We start from the raw sequence: 22,264 nt of genomic DNA on the forward strand, positions 1-22,264 counted from the left end.
AAGATAAGTTTATCACCACCAATGTTTGGATGAAAATCTAAAAGTCACATTTATCTTAACTGTGAATGACTTAATTCTCAAAAGAATAACTAATATTTTAGATGACATAACCAGGAACCAAAAATGTGGTCTGAAATGAAGAGCTAGTACCCATAAGAGGAAAATTAATACAAACTAGCATAAAGTCCTATATTCATGTTCGAATAATACATGCAAGTAAAAGATGAGGAAATATGGCTTAGGAATAGTTTGTATTTTAAAAGTCTAGGAAGGTTTTCATTATGTTACCTAAAGATGACATATCAAAAAACCCATTTTAAGATTAATCTGAATGAATACAAGAACATTATTCAGACAAAGGGCTATGAGAAATACAGTGTATAAAGGAGCAGAGATTCCAAAATGATAACAGTCAGATACTGACTCTCAAGGACAAGAGAAAGAGAAAATTCTATTGCCAGAAATCACACAGGCTCACATACACAAAACAGGGCACAAGTTTCAGGGACCTAGAAAAACACAGAAAAAGATGTATTTGCCAATTTTCAATACTCTTTAAAATGAGCAAGGAGAAAAACCAGCCTTTTTACTTCGGCTTTGTTCTCTTCTTCCCTGGCAAGTTTTATTCTCAAAGGTAACAGTATTTTGGAAAAATTATAAATAAAACCAGAATATAGAAAAATATTTCTTAATTCCTTAATAAAAATACAAGTTTCATGAAATTACTGCTTATGTCTTATCTATGTACTTTAATTCACGTTGGTTTTCCCTGCCCAGGATGTCTTTTGGAACAACTGGCATATTCACAATGCCACCTCTCCACCAGTCCTCTCACTACAAGCCCAGGACCTTTTCTAACTTCTTCCCCATGGAGCAGCTGACACGTGAGAGTTCACAATGCCAACATGTTCTCTGCACTTTTAAACAAAAATAAGCTCTCCTGTCTCTAAAATACCACAGCACCACTATTTCTTCTATAATACTTATGACATTCCACTTGATAATTCAATTATCTGTAAGTTTCATCTCTTGTACCAGATTATAAGGTTTTGGTGAACCAAAAACCCTCTTATCCTGGTAGATACCACAACAGGTGTACTTCAAAGGAGAAAAGATGAGAAAAGAAATGGGGAAGGGGAGTAGAAAAGGGGAAGAAATAGAAGGTCCAGCAATAGCGGAGGACAGCGATTGCAGAGCTACCTGGGGTGGAGGTGGGGGATTAAATTAGGGGTCTGTTTTTTGGCTTCAAATGTCCAAAAGACATTCAAATAGATCTGAAATGTCCCCTGCGATTCCTGGGAATTCAGTCTTAGGTTACTATGAATTCAAAATAAGAAAAGGTCTAACTCTCCTTCTTCAGCAGTGGGGAAAGGAAAAAGAATTGGGAAAATGACAAAGATTTTAGAAAGCAGCCTTATACCTTTATCCATAAGAAAAACACACATTTTCAAAAGTTCTAAAACAGGTGGTAAAACCAAATAAATGAATTCTCACACTAAATATAAGACTACATCAATGGATTTTGCTTAAATCCTTGAAACAGCTGGGGAAAAAAGTTTCTTGAATTTTGCTGTGATTCTTCTTCCCTGAATTAAAATAATCTCTCATATCTGAATCTAAGTGCCATATTGTCTACTAACACATAAACACTTACCATCCTCCTCAGGCAACTCCTCTGGACTAAGTTCTACCAATTCGAAGCCATGTCTGATGCACCATTCTTGAGCTTTCTGTCGGTTTACACCTAAAATAATATGCAAAAGAATCTTCATAAGTAAGAAGAAAACAAAACATGACTATTCCTGCAATATTCTTCATAAATCTCAATGTGTTTCCCTTAATGTCAATGTTATTCTAAAGGCATCTATTCTAAAGGCATCTAAAATAACAAAAAGAAAATGATTTCTCAACCCTGAAGTATCCATTCTTAAAAAAAAGTAAATATTACAAGATACCAAAGAAAAATAGCTGAAAATATTTTCATAAAGCAATAAAGTCACATGGGATGTATGTCCTAAGTTAAGGAAACAGATGTACTCTGTTTATCAAGGAATGGCAAATGCGTGTCCCATCCACATGCCTTACCATCTTCAGACACTCTATCACAGACCAAGATCATCACCTCAGGTAACCATGCTTCTGCCAGTGGAAGCCATGAGGAGACACTGTCGAGACCCGATTTCTAGAAGGAACAAAAAATATAAACAAACAAAACCAGAGAAGAGATAGTAAGATAAAATGTAACGGGAAAAAAAGAAGGCATGCAGTAATTTCTTATTCAAGCCTTCATAGAAAACAAAGTCTTACTTGTGTGCTGTCAAAGTAAACCACAAATGCTTGGACAGATTCTGCAATCTCTGCAGTCACAAGAAATTTGTTTGGCACCACACACAAATTGATGTCCGCTGAATAGTATTTATTATCAATGGTCCAGGGATAAAATCTCACAGCGTCATTGGAAGTCACTTCCACAATAAGATCTTCTGTTCCAAGGATATCTAAAAATAAATGACAACATTACCATGTAAAGTGCAAAACCAATATACATTGGTTGATTTTCTCAGTCAGATACCAGATAAAGCTGGTACTTTCACTGTTTCCTTTTATGTGAGGATTTCAAAGGACCCTGCATTTATTAGCTTTAATCCTATCTTCTCTGATCATCTGATTACAAAAGTTATGGTGATATAATTTAAGTCATTGACTTTTTCTCTTTAAGAACACAAAAATCATTGTGAACTAGATTAGATAGTAGTAAAGGAAAAAACAGTCATACAACCAAATATCCAGAAAAGAGCAAGTAGAAGACAAAGAATGACAGTTGTATTTATCGTATTGCTTAAGTACTTCATAGGAGGTAGACTATAACAAGCTTCTGGAATCTGTAACTACTTTGTACTTATTGCAAACTAAAAGGAAGATAGGATTAAGGCTAACCCATTAATAAAATAGAAGAGCTACATATATTTCTTGGACTGAATGCTTAGACATTAATTCAGCTAATGAAATAAGAGAATGGATACTGATAAATGACCCGAATTCTATTTATATTCAGCCTTGTTCACATTCTTTGAAAGCCAACCCAAATTCTTGTTTGATCAAGACACTTCTGGTAAATTTTAAATGTGTAATAGCCAAACAAATTACTACAACTAAATTTAGATTCTAAAAGATTAGATTATAACTAAATCTTTCGGAAATGTACGTGCAGCATGTATATAATAGGAAATCCCCATAGTAAGAGACAAGTCAGTGATGAACAAATGAATACAGACATGATCACGGAGCCATGGAAGCATTTTGCTTCCATTATGTTATACAGTACTTACAACTGGAAGAGAAATTACAAGTTGTTCTAACCTAAACTCCCATCTTTCACACCCATACCCACAACCTCCACTTTATACAAATGTGGAAAATGAGCTTATAGAAGTAAAATGACTTGCCATTAATTGACTTATCAGAAGAATATAAAGCAAAACAGTGACACACTCCTCATCAATGCATACTAAGATGAACACGTATTAATGAAATGTGCCTCAAACTCATAATTAGCAAGACACTGAAAACTAGAAATTAATTTTAAATCCCAGAGCTAACATATATTTGAAAAGATGCCATCATTTCTGCTCAATATAAAGTTATGGGGAAAGTATTTAGTCCAAAAGACTGCTAGGAATTATGTACAAAGTGTGGTGTAAGAGTGTATACACACATGTGTTCTTTTTATTAGCAAAGTTTCAGCACGTGGTTAAGAGGAACTAATCTTCTCAAGAATGAAAGGTCAGCCCTTTTTTTAACAAAAAATTTAAATTTAAAATACATTTAAGGTTTTATCTTTGATATAAAGCATATCATGAAACTAAAAAATTTTTTTCACCAGAACCAGAATTGTTACTCTTAAATCAGCAGAAGGTCTACGTCAATATTTGACAATCTGAGTGTATCCCATTTCTTTAAGAAATCAGCAGTTCTGTCTACTTAATTTCTACCTGAAGTCATTATCTTTTACTTAGTGTCAGTCAATTCCATCGCAACCAGCTGCTACGTCCCTTATGGAGCATTAAGACAATTTCAGGTGGGAAATAAACAGGTAAGTTATTAAAATCAAAGACATTGTTTTCATGTAAATGTCTCACAGAAAAACAAAAACTAGATCAAAGTCTATATTGCATTCAAATCTAACACTCCAAACTTCAAGAAGGTGGCATAGTAACATGTGGCTGTGTTTCTAAAAGCTTAATACTGGCACAGCTAACACACATGCCACAATACGCTGATAAATACGCACATAAAAGAAAGAAACTAAAACAACGAGAAAAGCAAAACAAGTATAAACTAATTTTTTAATGGTGAAAAGAGCCAACATATAAAATCAGTCTTCATTCTTCCTTTTTTTTTGAGACGGAGTCTCACTCTGTCACCCAGGCTGGAGTGCAGTGGCGTGATCTCGGCTCACTGCAACCTCCACCTCCCAGGTTCATGCCATTCTCCTGCCTCAGCCTCCCGAGTAGCTGGGACTACAGACACCCGCCACCACGCCTGGCTAGTTTTTGGTATTTTTAGTACAGACTTAGTAACACAGGTTTCACCGTGTTAGCCAGGATGGTCTCGATCTCCTGACCTCGTAATCCGCCCGCCTTGGCCTCCCAAAGTGCTAGAATTACAGGCGTGAGCCACTGTGCCTGGCCATCCATGGGTAATTTTTAAAAATAGCAAACTGCGTATTTTTTAAAGGAGGGAAGCACAAATAATAAAATACAGTAATGAATTCACTTGTTGCTAAGGGGTAAAGTACAAAGGCAGAGGGGGACTAATATTCCTGTCATTGCTACAATCAGTTCTTAATATTTCCTAAATCGGTTGTATTGTTAAAAACTGGAATAAAAAAATTGGGGTTATGCTTTCTTTGCTCCTCAACATGAGAAATCTAAAATCAATTAAAATGGCATTACTAACTGCAATTTAAAATTACTAACAGCAATTTAAAATATTTAGATCCATTAATGATGGCTCATTTTATTAATGTTTAGAACACAAAAGAACAAAACAATGTTTGTTACTCAGACCACTTACAATTTCAATTTTATACTTGCATTTGCAAATGATTAAGATATTTACTTAACACGGGGAAAGCAGCTGTTTCTTTCTTTTTTCTCCAAACCTAGATAGGAATGGAACCAATAAGTTGGGAAAATGAATTTCACATTTCAGTGTTTCAGTAGCTAGTGGGCTTTGGCTTTTGTTTTATTCTCTGTGCTGCCTAAACAAGTTGATAGCTCAATTTACTTATCAGATTTTTTTTTAACATTTTATGTCTAATCAGACACTTTCTTCAAGACTGCATATGGACTTCATTATCACATCTGTGCCATATTAGAGCTAGGGAGAGAATAGTAAAGACTGTCTCATTCTAATTCTTATGATCAATATCATAACGTAGAGTTTAATTTAAAAAATGTAAATGTCTACACTAAATATAGCTTTCTTCTCTCATGTTTTCTATTTGATTTTCAAATGCTTAACAAGTTTATTCTTTTCCAAATTAAAATGAAATTATTCAAATTATGCACATGGCTAAAGGTTTCTGGAGATCAGCTAATATAATTCACTCATTTTACAGATGAGAAAGCTGAGGCCCAGGAAAAAAGAAGCCACTTGCCTAATAGGAGCAGAGCCTAAAACTGGATTCGATTCACCAACATTCTTTCTTACTACACCGTGATGTTACAATACTTAGCATCTGAGCTGGATCACACTTGAGTCTCTAATAGTGACAAGCCAAAACTAGTCTATGGACCTTTTAGGAACACCAAAAATAATAGCCAGAATATGGGCACAATTATATACAGATGTGCAGTACAATTAACCCATCAGAAAACTGTCTATGACATTCAGGTATTTATATGTCAACAATGAGTCACAGTGATCTTGAGGTTTTTTTGTTGTTTTTTTGTGTGTGTGTTTTTTGCAAGACTTCCTAGAAAAACCTGCAGTGGGCTCCCTTCTTTGTCCTTCACTAAATTACTATGTTGTAGACTCCGATATGCACAAAGAAAATCAAGAGCAGCTTTCCCCTCCTCCTGGTGGATGCCAGCCTGTCTCATTCACACTGTTGGCAGCCACCTGGTGGAGCTGTAATACATCACTTTTTAAGAGACAAACACTAGGTGTTTACTTGCCAGGTCTGTTACTACAAACTCCATTTCACAGCTTACAACAGTTAATTTGTAGTGCTTTTACAAAGGAAGTTAGATGCCAACTCAGTTCTAGTAAACATAACCTTTCCTTCAGTGTTAAGTGCAAGTATAAACCTCTATCCCTATTTGAGAAACTTTTTACAAAGCCATCAATTCTCCAGTAACTCCCATTTACTTTCTCACATCCTTGGTCAACTTCTTTTCCCTATGATCTCATGTGGTAAGTTATAGAAAATAAAGATTCAAGAGCTTTGAAGGAAGCCATGTTCCAAGGCAACATTTCAGTTCAGTAACCCAACATCTTCCTCTTTTTATTCAGCTTTCTACTCTTCCCTGTATATCCTAATAATGATCCTTCCCTCAGAGAAACTACAAATGTGGTAACCAATCAAATGAAAGAAAAGAGGCAGCTAGCTTTCTATGGTTAAGAATCAATAAGAGGTGATACTCTTTTTAGCATGAATTAGAAGGCAATATGAAATTCAAGGTGAATTCCCAAACACCACAAATATCTGTTCTCCTACACACACACATTTTATCTATATATAAACTTGCACATACACAACCCTTACCTTATGCCCTCACCTATCCACCTCAGCCAAAAAAGACAAATGCATTCTAAACTAGACACGTTGATACTGTTATGGATTTTTTATGTCTCCTTTAGTAGTAGGGTAATTAAGTACACTTTTAATATCAGTAGTATTAATGTGCACTTAACCAATCATGACATTCTTTGTGAAGCAAAGCTGTCCAGTGGTTAAATCATATTTTCTATGCCCTGAGGGAAGTGACAGCTGCCATCTCAAATCAAGATGATCCCTCCGGAAACCAGCACTCTTCTCAGACTGCAAAGTTGGTTTTATTCTTTCTCATAAACTGAAACTGCCTTGACAGTCAGGCATCATAACCTCTCACCCCAGATATGAGTGTCTTTCATGGAATCCACTCTTCTGGAGACCCAACATTCTTCTTTCTTCCCTTTGTGAAGGCAGTACTAACAAGAAGGGAGAAGAGCATGGAAAGCAGAGACAGCACAGACCTGGGGTCCCACAGGCCTGCATTTGCATGGGCTGGCTCTCTGCAAAGCCTTGGGCAGATTAACCCCTCTGTGTCTCATTTCCTTACCTGCAAACAGGGATGAGAACACTTCTCAAAAAGCTTAAATGAATTAAATGAAACTATGTCAAAGAAAGTACAGACACTGGGCACAGAGTAGGCCCTTAGTAAGCACAGAGTAGGCCCTTAGTAAATATTCATTTCCTTCTTCCCAACTCACTTTTTTTCACATTTGTGACAGCCCTCCTGACTAGAGGTAGGTTAGAGATGCACTGAGGAGTTAGTAAGAAACATTACAGTCAGGATAACCATCTCCTTTAAGCTGCGCTAGCCTCGCCCTTCTACCCCAGACCACCCCCTAAAATAAACTTGAAATTTTTCTTTTCCACTGCTAAGGCATATGCTGAGACAGAAGAGAAGGCAATTAGGAAAATTATAGGAGGCAGCAGAGTCTGACGTCAGCTGAAAGGAAAAGTAGCCATTATGAAAGAAAAGAACTGAGCAAAATATGACTTAGGAAAAATTCAAAACCTAGAGTTTTCATTAACCATCAAGGGAAAAGAGAGACTTTAAAAAATCATATTGGATTCATACTGTTGCAAGCAACTACAGTTTCTTACCCACAACTTCATGAGACTGTCAAACAAGGTGCGTGCTACTCTGTCAAATATTTTGTAGTAGTTGTGAACAGGTTAGTCCCTAAATACTAAAAGTAGATGATACTGCTCCAGTGGAAAGGGACTTTGTAGCATGGTAGTATTTAAAGGTTAAAACTGTGCAACATTAGAGTTGAGACTTCACAGACAAACGTCAGGAAACTCATATCTGAGGCTCCCTGTGTAATCATACCCCAGCCTCCTGGTGCAAGTATACGTGATATTTGCTGCAGTCTGTATGACAGGTCAATCACTGGAGTAGTATAGACTTGCTGAGGGAAGAGTAACTGGATTGAGTTAAAGCAACATACTGCTTTAACAACAGTACAGAGATTCTGGGTTGCTTACAACACTTAATTACCTCTTCCTGACACACCCCTTTTTTCTGGTTACACGCTAAACTCGCATTTCCACATGCTCTTAAGCTTTTTATATCACAGCGGAAACATTTTAAAGCTGAAGCAGAGGAAATCCAACCCAGTCCTCCTCTTTTTCCTCAAGTTTACTTTCTCCCAATAGTCATCTGGAATTGGTCACCACAGCTGCATCTTAAAATAATTGGGGAAAGTCAGCGGGCGGTGTAGGGGGATGCGGGATGGGTGGGGGGTGTCTCTGCTTGCTTTTAGAAGACCGTACAATGCAGTCAAACATACACACAAGAACATAAAAAAGCAATCAGGAAAGGGAGAGAGAATATGGAGAAGGGTTTTATAAAGATCAAGCAGGAAACATCAGCCTCTAAGTTTTATGGGCTGCATGCAAAGACCACTTTGTCAATTCTAGTGGCACAGCTGATGGACAATTCCTACCTATATTTTAGAAGGGTAAGGCACTTCTCTGAATTCCCTTGCTAGTTCTAAATATACCCCTAAAGCAGTGATTCTCTATGGGGATGAGATTCTCCCCAACCCTACCAAGGGGACATAGGTCAACACCTGGAGACATTTTTGCATCACAATAGGGGTATGTTACTAGCATCTAGTGAGTAGAGGTCAAAAATTCTGCTAAACAGCCACCCTACAATGCACAAGATAGCCCCACAAGACAAGGAATTGTCTGGCCCAAAAGGTCAACAGTGTCGAAGCTGAGATACCCTGTCCTATAGCAAAGAAACCTTATGGAATTTACTTAGCTGTATTCATGAAACAAAATAAAAGTTCTGGAATGCAAAATTGGTTTTATTCTTTCTCAAAAAGCTGAAACTAGGCATTACAGTCAGGCATCACAACTACCTACCCCAGATAAAAATATCTTCCATTTATATCTAATAAAATCTCTCTCTGATAAAGTCTATCTAAAATGTCTTCTTTGATTATTAACCATAAAAATTATTTGGCAATTAACCTCAGAAGCTTTGAAAATAATCTATGAATGATAGATTTCTAGAAGAATTCATAAGCCTAAACAGGACAATTATGAGATAAAAATAATTTTCATATTCAAATGGTAATTTTTCATAAACAAATCAGCATCAAGTAATAAAACCTTATAAGAAATGTCAATGTCTGCTCAGGATGACAACATCTGCAGTAGATGCTAATTTACTCTAAAAAAAGACAAACATGTTTGAGATGAATTTTCCAAAACAGAATAAGTTTAATGAATAATGGAGAACATTCATTCTGTAGCCCCTGTACTCAAGTATTGAAAATAAGCTTGATCAGTTAGAAAATATCAGAAAGCTAACAGATCCAACGTCCCAGCATTCAAAAGCTTCCTCTAAAAGGGTAAAATCATTATTGGGCAACAGATGGTCAATGAATCATGGAAAACAAAAACACTAATAAGTAAGACATTATTGAAAGTAAAAATTGTTTCAAGACACCACAAAGAAAAACAAAACCCAAGCCATAGAACAGGAGAAAATGTTTGCAAATTATTATATATCAATAAGGGACTTGTAACCAGAATATATAAAGAACTTTTTCATTAATAAGAAGACCACAAAACCAATTTAAAAGCGGGCAAAAAAGAGCTAGGCACAGTGGCTCACGCCTGTAATCCCAGCACTTTGAGAGGCCAAAGTGGGTAGATTGCTTGAGTCCAGGAATTTGAGACAAGGCTGCCCAGCATGGCGAAACCCCGTCTCTACCAAAAATATAAAAAATTAGCTAGGCGTGGTGGCACACACCTATAATGCCAGCTTCTTGGGAAGCTGAGGCATAAGAATTGCTTGAACCTCAGAGGCGGAGGCTGCAGTGAGCCAAGATCACACCACTGCACTCCAGCCTGGGCAAGAGAGTGAGACTTCATGTTAAAAAAATAAAATAGGTAAAAAAAAAAAAAAAGTGGGCAAAAAAGATCTGAATAGACATTTCACCAAAGAAGATATTAAAATGGACTATATGCACATGAAAAGATTCTCAACATCATGAGTTATTAAGGAAATGCAAATCAAAACCACAATGAAATACTACTTCACATCCACTAGAATAGCTATAACAAAAAATAAAGATAATAACAAGTATTGTTATTGTCCAAAGATATGGAGAAATTAGAATCCTCACTGATGGGAATATAAAATGGTACAGCCACTCTGGAAGAAAACAGTTTGGCAGTTTCTTAAAATACCAAATATAAATTTACCATATGACCCAGCAATTCCACTCCTAGGCATCTACCCAAGAGAAATGAAAACAGATGTCCCATGAAAACTTGCACAAGAATGTTCATAACAGCATTATTCACAATAGCCAAAAAGTGGAAACAATCCAAATGTCCATCAACTGATGAACGGATAAACAAAATGTGGTATATCCATACAATGGAATATGAAGTACATCCTACAATATATATGAACTTCAAAAACATTATGCTATGTGAAAGAAGCCAGACACAAAAGATCACATATTATGATTCCATTTATATACAATGTGCAAATCTACAAAGACAAAAAGTACATTAGTGGTTGCATGGAGCTCAGGAGTGACAGCAAATAGTCACAAAGTTCCTTCCGGAATGATGGAAATGTTCTACAATCAGATTGCAATGATGGTTGCACAAATCTGTAAATATATTAAAAAAACACTGAATTATACAATTAAAACAGGCAGATTTTATACTACTTAAATTATATTCCAAAAAGCTGCTAAAAACCATAAAAACTGGGAGATAATGACCCCATTACTAATAAGGTAGGTGACTGAGACACATAATGTTTTAAGTACTTGGAACAATGGATGGCACATTTGAACAAATCTAGTCAATATTTATGGAATGAAGTTAACTTGTTTAAAGTCAGATAGCTAAAAAAAGGATAGAATTCAGTACTCAATCCACAAATTTTTTTTTTCACCACAGAAACCCTATACAACTCCAGGAAAAGTCAGACAAAACAGCCACCCTGGTACATCAAGATCACAGTGTTGTTTATTAACAAATGATCAAACATTTTCCTGATCTGAGCAGGCTGGAGTTTGACCCAAATACAGTGACACTTTTCTCCACTTCTGTGTCAAACCAGCCATCAGATCCGTACGGAAAATTAAACTCTAAATACGTTTTTGTTACTGAACCTACACTATCATAAAGCCTCTTTAATAGTTTCACAACAGGCCAGGTGTGCTGGCTCACACCTGTAACCCCAGCACTTTGGGAGGCCAAGGTGAGCGGATCAGCTGAGCTCAGGAGTTCAAGACCAGCCTGGGCAACACGGCAAAACCCCTTCTTTACAAAAAATACAAATATTAGCCAGGTGTGGTGGCCTGAGCCTGTAGTCCCAGCTACTTGGAGTAGGGTAGGGGGGCTGACACAGGAGAATCACTTGAGCCTGGGAGGCGAAGGTTGCAGTGAGCCGAGATCATGCCACTGCACTCCAGCCTGGGTGACAGAGCAAGACCCTGACTCAAAAAAAAAAAAAAAAAAAAAAAAAGAAGAGTTTCACAACTGTCCTGGTCCATCAATCTATGTCAATATTGCTTCCTGAATAAGAATTATTAGAGACGTATTTGTGGAATCCGTGTGTGCTGGCTCCAAAATAAATACAATGTTATGTCCAAATTATCATTCTTGCCAAACTTAAAATAATTTTCATACCTTTGAGAGGTGAAGCCAGCTGGACTTCCTGGGTTGAGTGGGGGACTAGGAGAACTTTTCTGTCTAGCTAAAGGATTGTAAACGCACCAATCAGCACTCTGTAAAAACATACCAATCAGCACTCTGTGTCTAGCTAAAGGAGTGTAAATGCAACAATCAGCACTCTGTAAAATGGACCAATCAGCAGGATGTGGGCAGGGCCAAGTAAGGGAATAAAAGCTGGCCACCTGAGCCAGCAGCGGCAACCTGCTCAGGTCCCCTTCCACGCTGTGGAAGCTTTGTTCTTTTGCTCTTCACAATACATCTTGCTGCTGCTCACTCTTTGGGTCCGCACTACCTTTATGAGCTGTAACACTCACTGTGAGGGTCTATGGCTTCATTCCTGAAGTCAGCGAGACCATGAACCCACCAGGAGGAACAAACAACTTCGGATGCACCACCTTTAAGAGCTGTAACACTCACTGCCAAGGTCTGTGGCTTCACTCCTGATGTCAGCGAGACCACGAGCCCACCGGAAGGAAGAAACTCCAGACACATCTGAACATCTGAAGGAACAAACTCCACACACCATCTTTAAGAACTGTAACGCTGGCCGTGAGGGTCCACAGCTTCATTCTTGAAGTCAACGAGATCAAGAACTCACCAAAAGGAACCAATTCTGGACACATTTTGGTGACCATGAAGGGACTATCGCCTAGCGGTGAGTACCATCAGACCCCTTTTGCTTGATATTCTATCCTATTTTTCCTTAGAATTCGGAGGCTAAATACCAGGCACCTGTCGGCCAGTTAAAAGCGACTAGCGCGGCCGCCAGACTAAAGACACAGGTGTCAGGCTTTCTGGGAAAGGGCTCTCTAACAACCCCTGACTCTTTGGAGTTGGGAGCATTGGTTTGCCTGGAACCAGCTTCCACTTTTCCTGTACTTCTGGGCTGAGCCGAGGGTCAACAGAGAGGAAAGCCATTCAGCTCCAGGGTCCTGACAACAAGTTGGTTGACCCTTCGGCCATGAATGGAACTCTCAAAGTTACATCACCCAAACGAGACTCGCCCATCTATCCTATCTATCCTGACCCTTGCCTCCTGGGTCCTAATGCCTGTCAGACAACCTTCCTCTAGCCTCTCTTCTCTGAGACTAGTCCCACTTCCACAACCACTCCCTGTCTCTTGTGCTTTTCTAGTTTCTCCTATAAGAATGATTTCTAGTATAAACTCCAGGACTCCACTCCCTTCTTTAGGCACCAGGGCTCACCAATCAGAAAGACATTCTTTGCGCAAAGCCCCGTCGGTGGTGGGGGTACTATCTTATCTGGAATTTTAGGATCCCTCCTCAGACTAGCAGGCCTAACAAAATGTATTCCTGAAGCTAGAATATGGGGAGCTTCAGAAATGATATCCTTCCTATCATATGATGAGAAGTGAGGACAAAAGGCATCACTCTTCCAACCCTGGAGATCCCTTCCCTCCCTCAGGTTATGGCCCCCCACTTCATTTTTGGGGCACAACATCTTTATAGGACGGGGTAAAGTCCCAATACTAACAGGAGAATGCTTAGGACTCTAACAGGTTTTTGAGAATGCGTCAGTAAGGGCCACTAAATCCAAGCTTCCTTGTTCCTCTTTGTGGTCTAAGAGGACAGGCAAGGGTGCAGGTTTTCGAGAATGCGTCGGTAAGGGCCACTAAATCCGACCTTCCTCAGTCCTCCTTGTGGTCTAGGAGGAAAACTAGTGTTTCTGCTGCTGCATCGGTGAACACAGCTATTCTGATCAGCAGGGTCCAGGGACCGTTGCGAGTTCTTGGGCGGGGAGAGGGGAAACAAACCAAAACCGCAGGCGGTTTTGTCTTTCAGATGGGAAACACTCAGGCACCAACAGGCTCACCCTTGAAATGCATCCTAAGCCACTGGGACCAATTTGACCTGCAAACCCTGAAAGAGGGGCAGTTCATTTTTTTCTGCATTACGGCTTGGCCCCAATATTCTCTCTCTGATGGGGAAAAATGGCCACCTGAGAGATGTATAAATTACAATACTATCCTGCAGCTTGACCTTTTCTGTAAGAGGGAAGGCTAATGGAGTGAAATACCTTATGTCCAAGCTTTCTTTTCACTGAAGGAGAATACACAACTATGCAAAGCTTGCAATTTACATCCCACAGGAGGACCTCTCAGCTTATCTCCATATCCTAGCCTCCCTATAGCTCCCCTTCCTATTAATGATAAGCCTCCTCTAATCTCCTCTGCCCAGAAGGAAACAAGCAAAGAAATCTCCAAAGGACCACAAAAACCCCCAGGCTATTGGTTATGTCCCCTTCAAGTTGTAGGGGGAGGGCAATTTGGCCCAACCCGGGTACATGTCCCCTTCTACCTCTCTGAGTTAAAGCAGATCAAGGCAAACCTGGGGAAGTTTTCAGATGATCCTGATAGGTACATAGATGTCCTACAGGGTCTAGGGCAAACCTTTGACTTCACTTGGAGAGAAGTCATGCTATTAGATCAAACCCTGGCCTTTAATGAAAAGAATGTGGCTTCAGCTGCGGCCCAAGAGTTTTGAGATAGCTGGTATCTTAGTCAGGTAAATGATAGAATGACAGCCGAAGAAAGGGACAAATTCCCTACCGGTCAGCAAGCTGTCCCCAGTATGGATCCCGACTGTGACCTCGACTGAAATCATGGGGACTGGAGTCGCAAACTTCTGTTGACCTGTGTTCTAGAAGGACTAAGGAGAATTAGGAAAAAGTCCATGAATTATTCAATGATGTCCACCATAACTCAGGGAAAGGAAGAAAATCCTTCTGTCTTCCCCGAGCGGCTACGGGAGGCCTTAAGAAAATATACTCTGCTGTCACCTGACTCACTCGAGGGTCGGCTGATCCTAAAAGATAAGTGTATTACCCAATCAGCTACAGATATCAGGAGAAAGCTCCAAAAGCAAGCCTTAGGCCCTGAACAAAATCTGGAGGCGTTATTAAACCTGGCAACCTCAGTGTTCTATAACAGGAACCAAGAGGAACAGGCTCAAAAGGAAAAGCGAGATCAGAAAAAGGCCAGAGCCTTAGTCATGGCCCTCAGATAAACAAACCTTGGTGGTTCACAGAGGACAGAAAATGGAGCAGGCCAATCACCCGGTGGGGTTTGTTATCAGTGTGGTTTGCAAGGACACTTTAAAAAAGATTGTCCAATGAAGCTGCCCCCTCACCCATGTCCACGATGCCGAGGCAATCACTGGAAAGTGCATTGCCCCAGAGGACAAAGTTTCTCTGGGCCAGAAGCCCCCAACCAGATGATCCAACAACAGGACTGAGGGTGCCCGGAACAAGCACCAGCTCATGTCATCGCCCTCACTGAACCCCAGGTACATTTAACCATTGAGGGGCAGGAAATTGACTTCCTCCTGGACACTGGTGCAGCCTTCTCAGTGTTAATCTCCTGTCCCAGACTGTCCTCAAGGTCCATTACCATCCGAGGAATCCTGGGACAGCCTGTAACCAGGTATTTCTCCCACCTCCTCAGTTGTAATTGGGAGACTTTGCTACAGATAGTAAGTATGCTTATCTAATCCTACACGAACATGCTGCAATGTGGAGAGAAAGAGAGTTCCTAACTTCTAGGGAAACCCCCATTAAATATCACAAGGAAACCATGGAGCTATTGCACACGGTGCAAAAACCCAAAGAGGTGGCAGTCTTACACTGTTAAAGCCATCAAAAGGGGAAGGAGAGGGGAGAACAGCAGCATAAGTGGGTGGCAGAGGCAGGGAAAGACCAGCAGAAAGGAAAGAGAGAAAGAGACAGAAAGAGAGAAAGAGAGAGAGAGAAAGAGAGAGAAGAAGAGAGACAAGGAGTCAAAGAGAGAGACAGAGAGAGGAAGAGACAGGCAGAAAGTCAAAGAGAGAAGAAAAGGGAGGAAGAGACAGACAAAGGGAGTCAGAGAGAAAGAAAGAGAGAGAGACAAAGTCAAAGACAGAAGGAAAGAGAGAAAGAGAAAGTCAGAGAAAGAGACAGGAAGAAACAGAGAGACAAAGAGGAGACAGAGGAAGAGACAGAGAGGCAGAAAGTCAAACAGAGAAGGAAAGCAAGGAAGAGACAGAGACAAAGAAGGAGTCAAAGAGAGAGAAAGAGAGAAGTAGTAAAGAAAAAAGTGTACCTTATTCCTTTAAAAGCCAGGGTAAATTTGAAACCTATAATTGATAATTGAAGGTCTTCTCCATAACCCTATAAACACTCCAATACCACCTTGTTATCAGTGTAAACAAGGGCGTAGCTCAAAAGCACTGAGGCCACTGACAACCTATAGCCTTCCTATCAAAAATCCTTAACCCAGCAAGTTTCCTAACAGGGGATCTAAATCTTAATTAATTACTATACAAAGGTCCGAGCAGACTTAGGAAGAACTCCCTTCAGGACAGGATAATAGATGGTTCCTCCCAGGCGATTAAGAGAAAAAGACACAATGGGTATTCAGTAAGTGACAAGGAAACTCTTGTAGAAGCAGAGTTAGAAAAACTGCCTAATAATTGGTCTGCTCAAACGTGGGAGTTGTTTGCACTCAGCCAAATCTTAAAGTACTTACAGCATCAGGAAGGAGCCATCTACATGAATTCTAAGTTAATATGGACTGAACGAGGTCTTACTAATAGCAAAGAATAATTGAAATCTCAAACTTACAAGGTTTTCAACAAAAGTAAAGTTTGCTAAAAGTTAACAGTGTAACTAACATGTATTATCCTACTACCCACATTCTCAAAGGATTTCTCAGACAGTTTGCAAGAAATAACGATATCTATCCTAACGATCCCAAATAGACTTTCACAGCAGTGACTCTCCAAAACCGCTGAGGCCTAGACCTCCTCACTGCTGAGAAAGGAGGACTCTGCACCTTCTTAAGGGAAGAGTGTTGTTTTTACACTAACCAGTCAGAGATAGTATGAGAGGCTGCCAGGCATTTACAGAAAAAAGCTTCTGAAATCAGACAACACCTTTCAAACTCTTATACCAACCTCTGGAGTTGGGCAACATGGCTTCTCCCCTTTCTAGGTCCCATGACAGCCATCTTGCTATTACTTGCCTTCGGGCCCTGTATTTTTAACCTCTTTGTCAAATTTGTTTCCTCTAGGATCGAGGCCATCAAGCAACAGATGGTCTTACAAATGGAACCCCAAATGAGCTCAACTAACAAATTCTACTGAGGACCCCTGGACCAACCTGCTGGCCCTTTCACTGGCCTAAAGAGTTCCCCTCTGGAGGACACTACAACTGCAGGGCCCCTTCTTTGCCCCTATCGAGCAGGCAGTAGCTAGAGTGGTCATTGTCCAATTCCTAACAGCAACTGGGGTGTCCTGTTTAGAGGGGTGATTGAGAGGTAAAGCCAGCCGGACTTCCTGAGTTGAGTGGGGACTTGGAGAACTTTTCTGCCTAGCTAAAGGATTGTAAACACACCAATCAGCACTCTGTAAAAACGCACCAATCAGCACTCTGTGTCTAGCTAAAGGAGTGTAAATGCACCAATCAGCACTCTGTAAAATGGACCAATCAGTACTCTGTAAAATGGACCAATCAGCAGGATGTAGACAGGGCCAAATAAGGGAATAAAAGCTGGCCACCTGAGCCAGCAGCAGCAACCGGCTCGGGTCCCTTCCACGCTGTGGAAACTTTGTTCTTTTGCTCTTCACAATAAATCTTGCTGCTGCTCACTCTTTGGGTCTGCACTACCTTTAAGAGCTGTAACACTCACTGCCAAGGTCTGCGGCTTCACTCCTGAAGTCAGCGAGACCACGAACCCACCGGAAGGAAGAAAGTCCAGACATATCTGAACATCTGAAGGAACAAACTCCGCACACACCATCTTTAAGAACTGTAACACTCACTGCGAGGGTCCACGGCTTCATTCTTGAAGTCAGCGAGACCAAGAACCCACCGGAAGAAACCAATTCTGGACACACCTTGATCTTACAAAAAATGATTTTATATCAGATTGCATTATTTGTTGAGTGTCATTATTTGTTGATGAATTATTGGGGGCATATTCCTTGAGGGAAAAGGCAGCAAGTTGCTTAAACCAAATGACCACTGCATACTTTCTAGATTTTTACCTTTTGCCATACAAAAACAAAGCAGTTAGATGGTCCAGAAATAAAAGTCTGATTCTAAACATGCTCAGAACCCTCCAGGATGATACAATATTCTCTGTATCATAAGTGGTTTTGTACAATATGGGCCGATGTGTAATACTGTTCCACTGGTATTTCTCCTCCTACTCTCCACCACTGCCTCATTTATGGGTATGCCATTTAATGAAAGAACACCTTATAATCATTTCACACATCAACAATATCTAAAAGACTAGTCTAAAACCTCACACGAAAAGTCAAATTCTCTACTCCACAAGTAAGGAAACAAACTGCACACCAATAGAGTCATTTTCATTTATTATTTAACTTACCACACTTTATCTACTAAGGTTTCAACTACCACCAAAGAATAAACTAATTGTAAACTGATTTTGAGAGCAATAGACGTTTTCATTTTAATAGTAAAATCATCTACTGCAATTTCTCCTACTGCCACCTGCACTCTGAATCCACACAGTCTAGTTGCTAAGTTGACCATATTTTACATGTATAGAACTAGAATTGAATCTTGGCTCCCCAGCTTTTGGGAACTGAACAACTTTGGGAAACCACAGCTATACCGAGCTTTAATTTCACATACACACATACTGGAACGTAATGTAGACATGTTTTTTTTTTGAAGTCCCTTTGGGTCTGGAGAAAATGTGAACATTTAAGCGTCTCTTCCTCCTAGATTGATGACAACCTCCCTCTTTAAATAAACATAAACACAAAAATCAGTCCTTCTTTCAATGTTGGTTGAAAAAATATAAATATATTAAGTATCATAGCTAAAAACAATCAGTTCCCTCACCCCAGTCATCAGTTGAAATCAATGCCCTCATCAGACCATCTACTGAATCACTCTGTGATGACAACTCGAGGCCCTTGCGGTTCATCCTGCTGGCCCAATCTTCCATTCTTTGAAGAAAATAAAGACTTGGAAATATACAGTCCAATCAAAAGCAGAGTCCTCTTAACACAACAAAATAAGTAACTTTGCTTAAGTAAAAATTACTTATTCCCAGAGTAAACCAAAGGGTGCACTCAGAATACCTCAAGTAGCTACAGAAAAATGCACATTTGAAGACTTAAGTTTTTATCTCCATTCTGTTCCTAGACAATGGTGTCAAAGCAGCACAAAGCACTACCTTTGAAATAATAATGTTCTCTTTAGTAAATTACTTGAAGATACTTTTGTAAGTATAGGAGTCTGACAGACCTAGAAACAAACTCCCAATCTTGCAGAAGAATGCATGTTTTCCAAAGAAGCAATGTCATGAATATGGCTGGCTTTCCTGTGTAACTCTCCAAAGCCTAGTTTACCCATTATATAATTGTGCTTTCTGGTTCTGCAGTTTCAGAAACCTGAGGACCGGAGGGTTGTTTCTATGGGTAAATGCATCTGAATTTCAAACACAAAAGGTTAAATTTTCTACTCCACAAGTCATCTACTGCAACCTTAAAATAAGGCTTGATTCCTAAGTTCTCAAAAACTAAAACAGGAAAAACATTAAGTCAAGTTAAGAAGCATTACATAAATCTTGCATAAAAATAAGTAACATAATAATACAGATTTTTTTTTTTTTTTTTTTTTTTTGAGACAGGGTCTCACTTTGTCGCCCAGGCTAGAGTGCAGTGGCGTGATCTGAGCTTACTTTAACCTCTGCCTCCCAGGTTCAAGCAATCCTCCTGCCTCAACCTCCTGAGTAGCTGGGATTACAGGCACGCACCACCATGCCCGGCTAATTTTTGCATTTTTAGTAGAGATGGGGTTTCACCATGCTGGCCAGGCTGCTCTCGAACTCCTGAACTCAGGTGATCAGCCCCCTTCAGCCTTGCAAAGTGCTGGGATTACAGGCGTGAGCCACCGCGCCCGGCCAATAACACAGAATTTTACATCTAGAAGAGATGTCAGAAATGATTTCGAACAACCCTTTATTTTTAATGTTAATCCTGTACAGTAAGAACCACCAATACATATCATCTCTGAGTTCACTCAATTGAGAAAATAAAAATCCAGACATTGTTAGACTACCTATCAGGTATGCACAATGCTCTTTTTAATAAGTATTTAATACAATACACATATTAAATAATGCTCCATTTAATACAGGTCCTCTGTTGCCCAGAAGACCTATATTGGTTTCAACGGCAACAATTTTTTCCCCCTCCATTCAGAATTAATCATCCCAAATAGGCAATGTGAGCATATTTAAAACCGTTTAGGGGTTAATCTTCTCTATCATTGCTTACACCAGTGCCACGACCTTAAATTTAAATAGTTCTGACTGCTAAGGAATCTCAACACATTACATTCACACATTCCCGTGCATAGAAATCCTGAATTTGAACATATGCTTCAGCACCTGGGCAAGTCATTTAGTATTTCCAAAGCACAGTTTCTTCATCTGTAAAATGGACACAATCTACCTTCACAGGGATACAAAGACCAAACTAAATAATGTGAAAACATGTTTGGGAAGAGTACAGATACACATATGAATGCTTGTTATGATTTTAAGAGCTCCAGATTCCTACATTTCACTAAAAGGAAGAATTTCGTTCAGATGTAGAAACTGAATGGACTACAGTTGCTGAGTCGGCATTATATACTTTAAAACCAAACAAGTTTCCATGGACTTTTCTATCTAAAGTTCCTTCTAGGGAAGTAGAGTAAGATGTTAAAACTTACGTATCTTCATTTTAATATTTTCACAGGTGGGGCATACACTTTCTTTTTTTTTTTCTTGAGACTTTGAGACAGGGTCTCACTGTCACCCAGGGTGGTGTGTAGTGGCATGATCTCGGCTCACTGCAACCTCTGCCTGCTGGGTTCAAGTGATCCTCCTGCCTCAGCCACCTGAGTAGCTAGGATTATAAGCATTGCACCACCATGCCCAGCTATTTTTTTAATTTTTAGTAGAGATGGGGTTTCTCCATGTTGGCCAGGCTGGTTTTGAACTCCTGACCTCAAGTGATTTGCCTGCCTTGGCCTCCCAAAGTGCTGGGATTACAGGCATGAGCCACCATGCCTGGCCCATGGAGGATACATTTTCTACATTCCTCTCAAGGGCAGGAACAGTATCTTAGGCATTATTTTAGCTGCAGTAACTGGAACAGAGACTGTCTCTGTGTTTAATAAATATTCATCAGAATATACTTTTCCAGAATAAAGTAAAACTTTGGTAAAATATATGTGAGGTGGAAAGAGCTCTGGCCGTGGAGTAGACATTTGCTCTCTTATCATGTATTACAAGTCCTTCAAGCATCCTGAGGCTTCATTTCCTTTTAAAAAGTCTACCCTGTTGCTAGGCACGGTGGCTCATGCCTGTAATCCCAGCACTTTGGGAGGCCAAGGCGGGAGGATCACGAGGTCAGGAGATCGAGACCATCCTGGCTAACATGGTGAAACCCCGTCACTACTAAAAAATACAAAAAATTAGCCAGACATGGTGGTGGGCGCCTGTAGTCCCAGCTACTTGGGAGGCTGAGGCAGGAGAACAGCGTGAACCCGGGAGGCAGAGCTTGCAGTGAGCCGAGATCGTGCCACTGCACTCCAGCCTGGGCGACAGAGCGAGACTCTGTCTCAAAAAAAATTAAAATAAAATAAAATAAAATAAAACAAAATAAAAAATCTACCCTGTCAGTAATGCCCCTTTTATCCGATGTTAGACATCCACACAGAATACCACAAATAAGGCCTTTGAGTGACAAAAAGAAAAAGTTTCTAATGAAGTCCATGCATGCACTTTACACATAGTAGAGACCCAGTGATTCTTATTTTAAGTGTGTGTGTGTATCTGAGACAGGGTCTCGCTCTGTCGCCTAGGCTGGAAGGCAGTAGTACCATCAGAACTCACTGCAGCCTCGATCTCCCAGGCTCAAGCAATCCTCCCACCTCAGCATTCCAAGGAGCTAGGACAACAGGCACATACCACCATGCCCGGCTAATTTGTTAACATTTTTATTTTTATTTTGTAGAAACTAGGTCTTCCTATGTTGCCTAGGCTGGTCTTGAACTCCTGGGCTCAAATGATCCTCCCGCCCTGGCCTCCCAAAGTGTTGGAATTCCAAGCATGTGCCACTGCGTTTGGACTATTTTAAGAATATTTCTAATAAACTGTTATTTGGTTATATTTCCCACTGGTGGTTAAAAGCACTAAGATAAGATAGATCAGATGTCCAAGGAAAGAGAAATTGGAGAACC

At 39.9% G+C, this 22,264-nt stretch overlaps 1 protein-coding gene across 2 annotated transcripts in view; it reads right to left on the reverse strand.

Annotated features, from left to right (window-relative positions):
- Positions 1-22,264, reverse strand: part of AAGAB (alpha and gamma adaptin binding protein) — a 60,215-nt gene that overhangs the window by 34,557 nt on the left and 3,394 nt on the right. For both annotated transcript variants that reach the window (XM_050796014.1, XM_050796013.1), the window contains exons 2-4: positions 2,308-2,498; positions 2,086-2,182; positions 1,655-1,744 (exon numbers count right to left, since the gene is read on the reverse strand). In XM_050796014.1, the coding sequence (XP_050651971.1) occupies positions 1,655-1,744; positions 2,086-2,182; positions 2,308-2,498 (378 nt within the window). The remainder of the gene's footprint in view (positions 1-1,654; positions 1,745-2,085; positions 2,183-2,307; positions 2,499-22,264) is intronic.

This window comes from Macaca thibetana, chromosome 7 (genome assembly GCF_024542745.1).
Source record: "Macaca thibetana thibetana isolate TM-01 chromosome 7, ASM2454274v1, whole genome shotgun sequence".
Lineage (NCBI taxonomy): Eukaryota > Metazoa > Chordata > Mammalia > Primates > Cercopithecidae > Macaca > Macaca thibetana.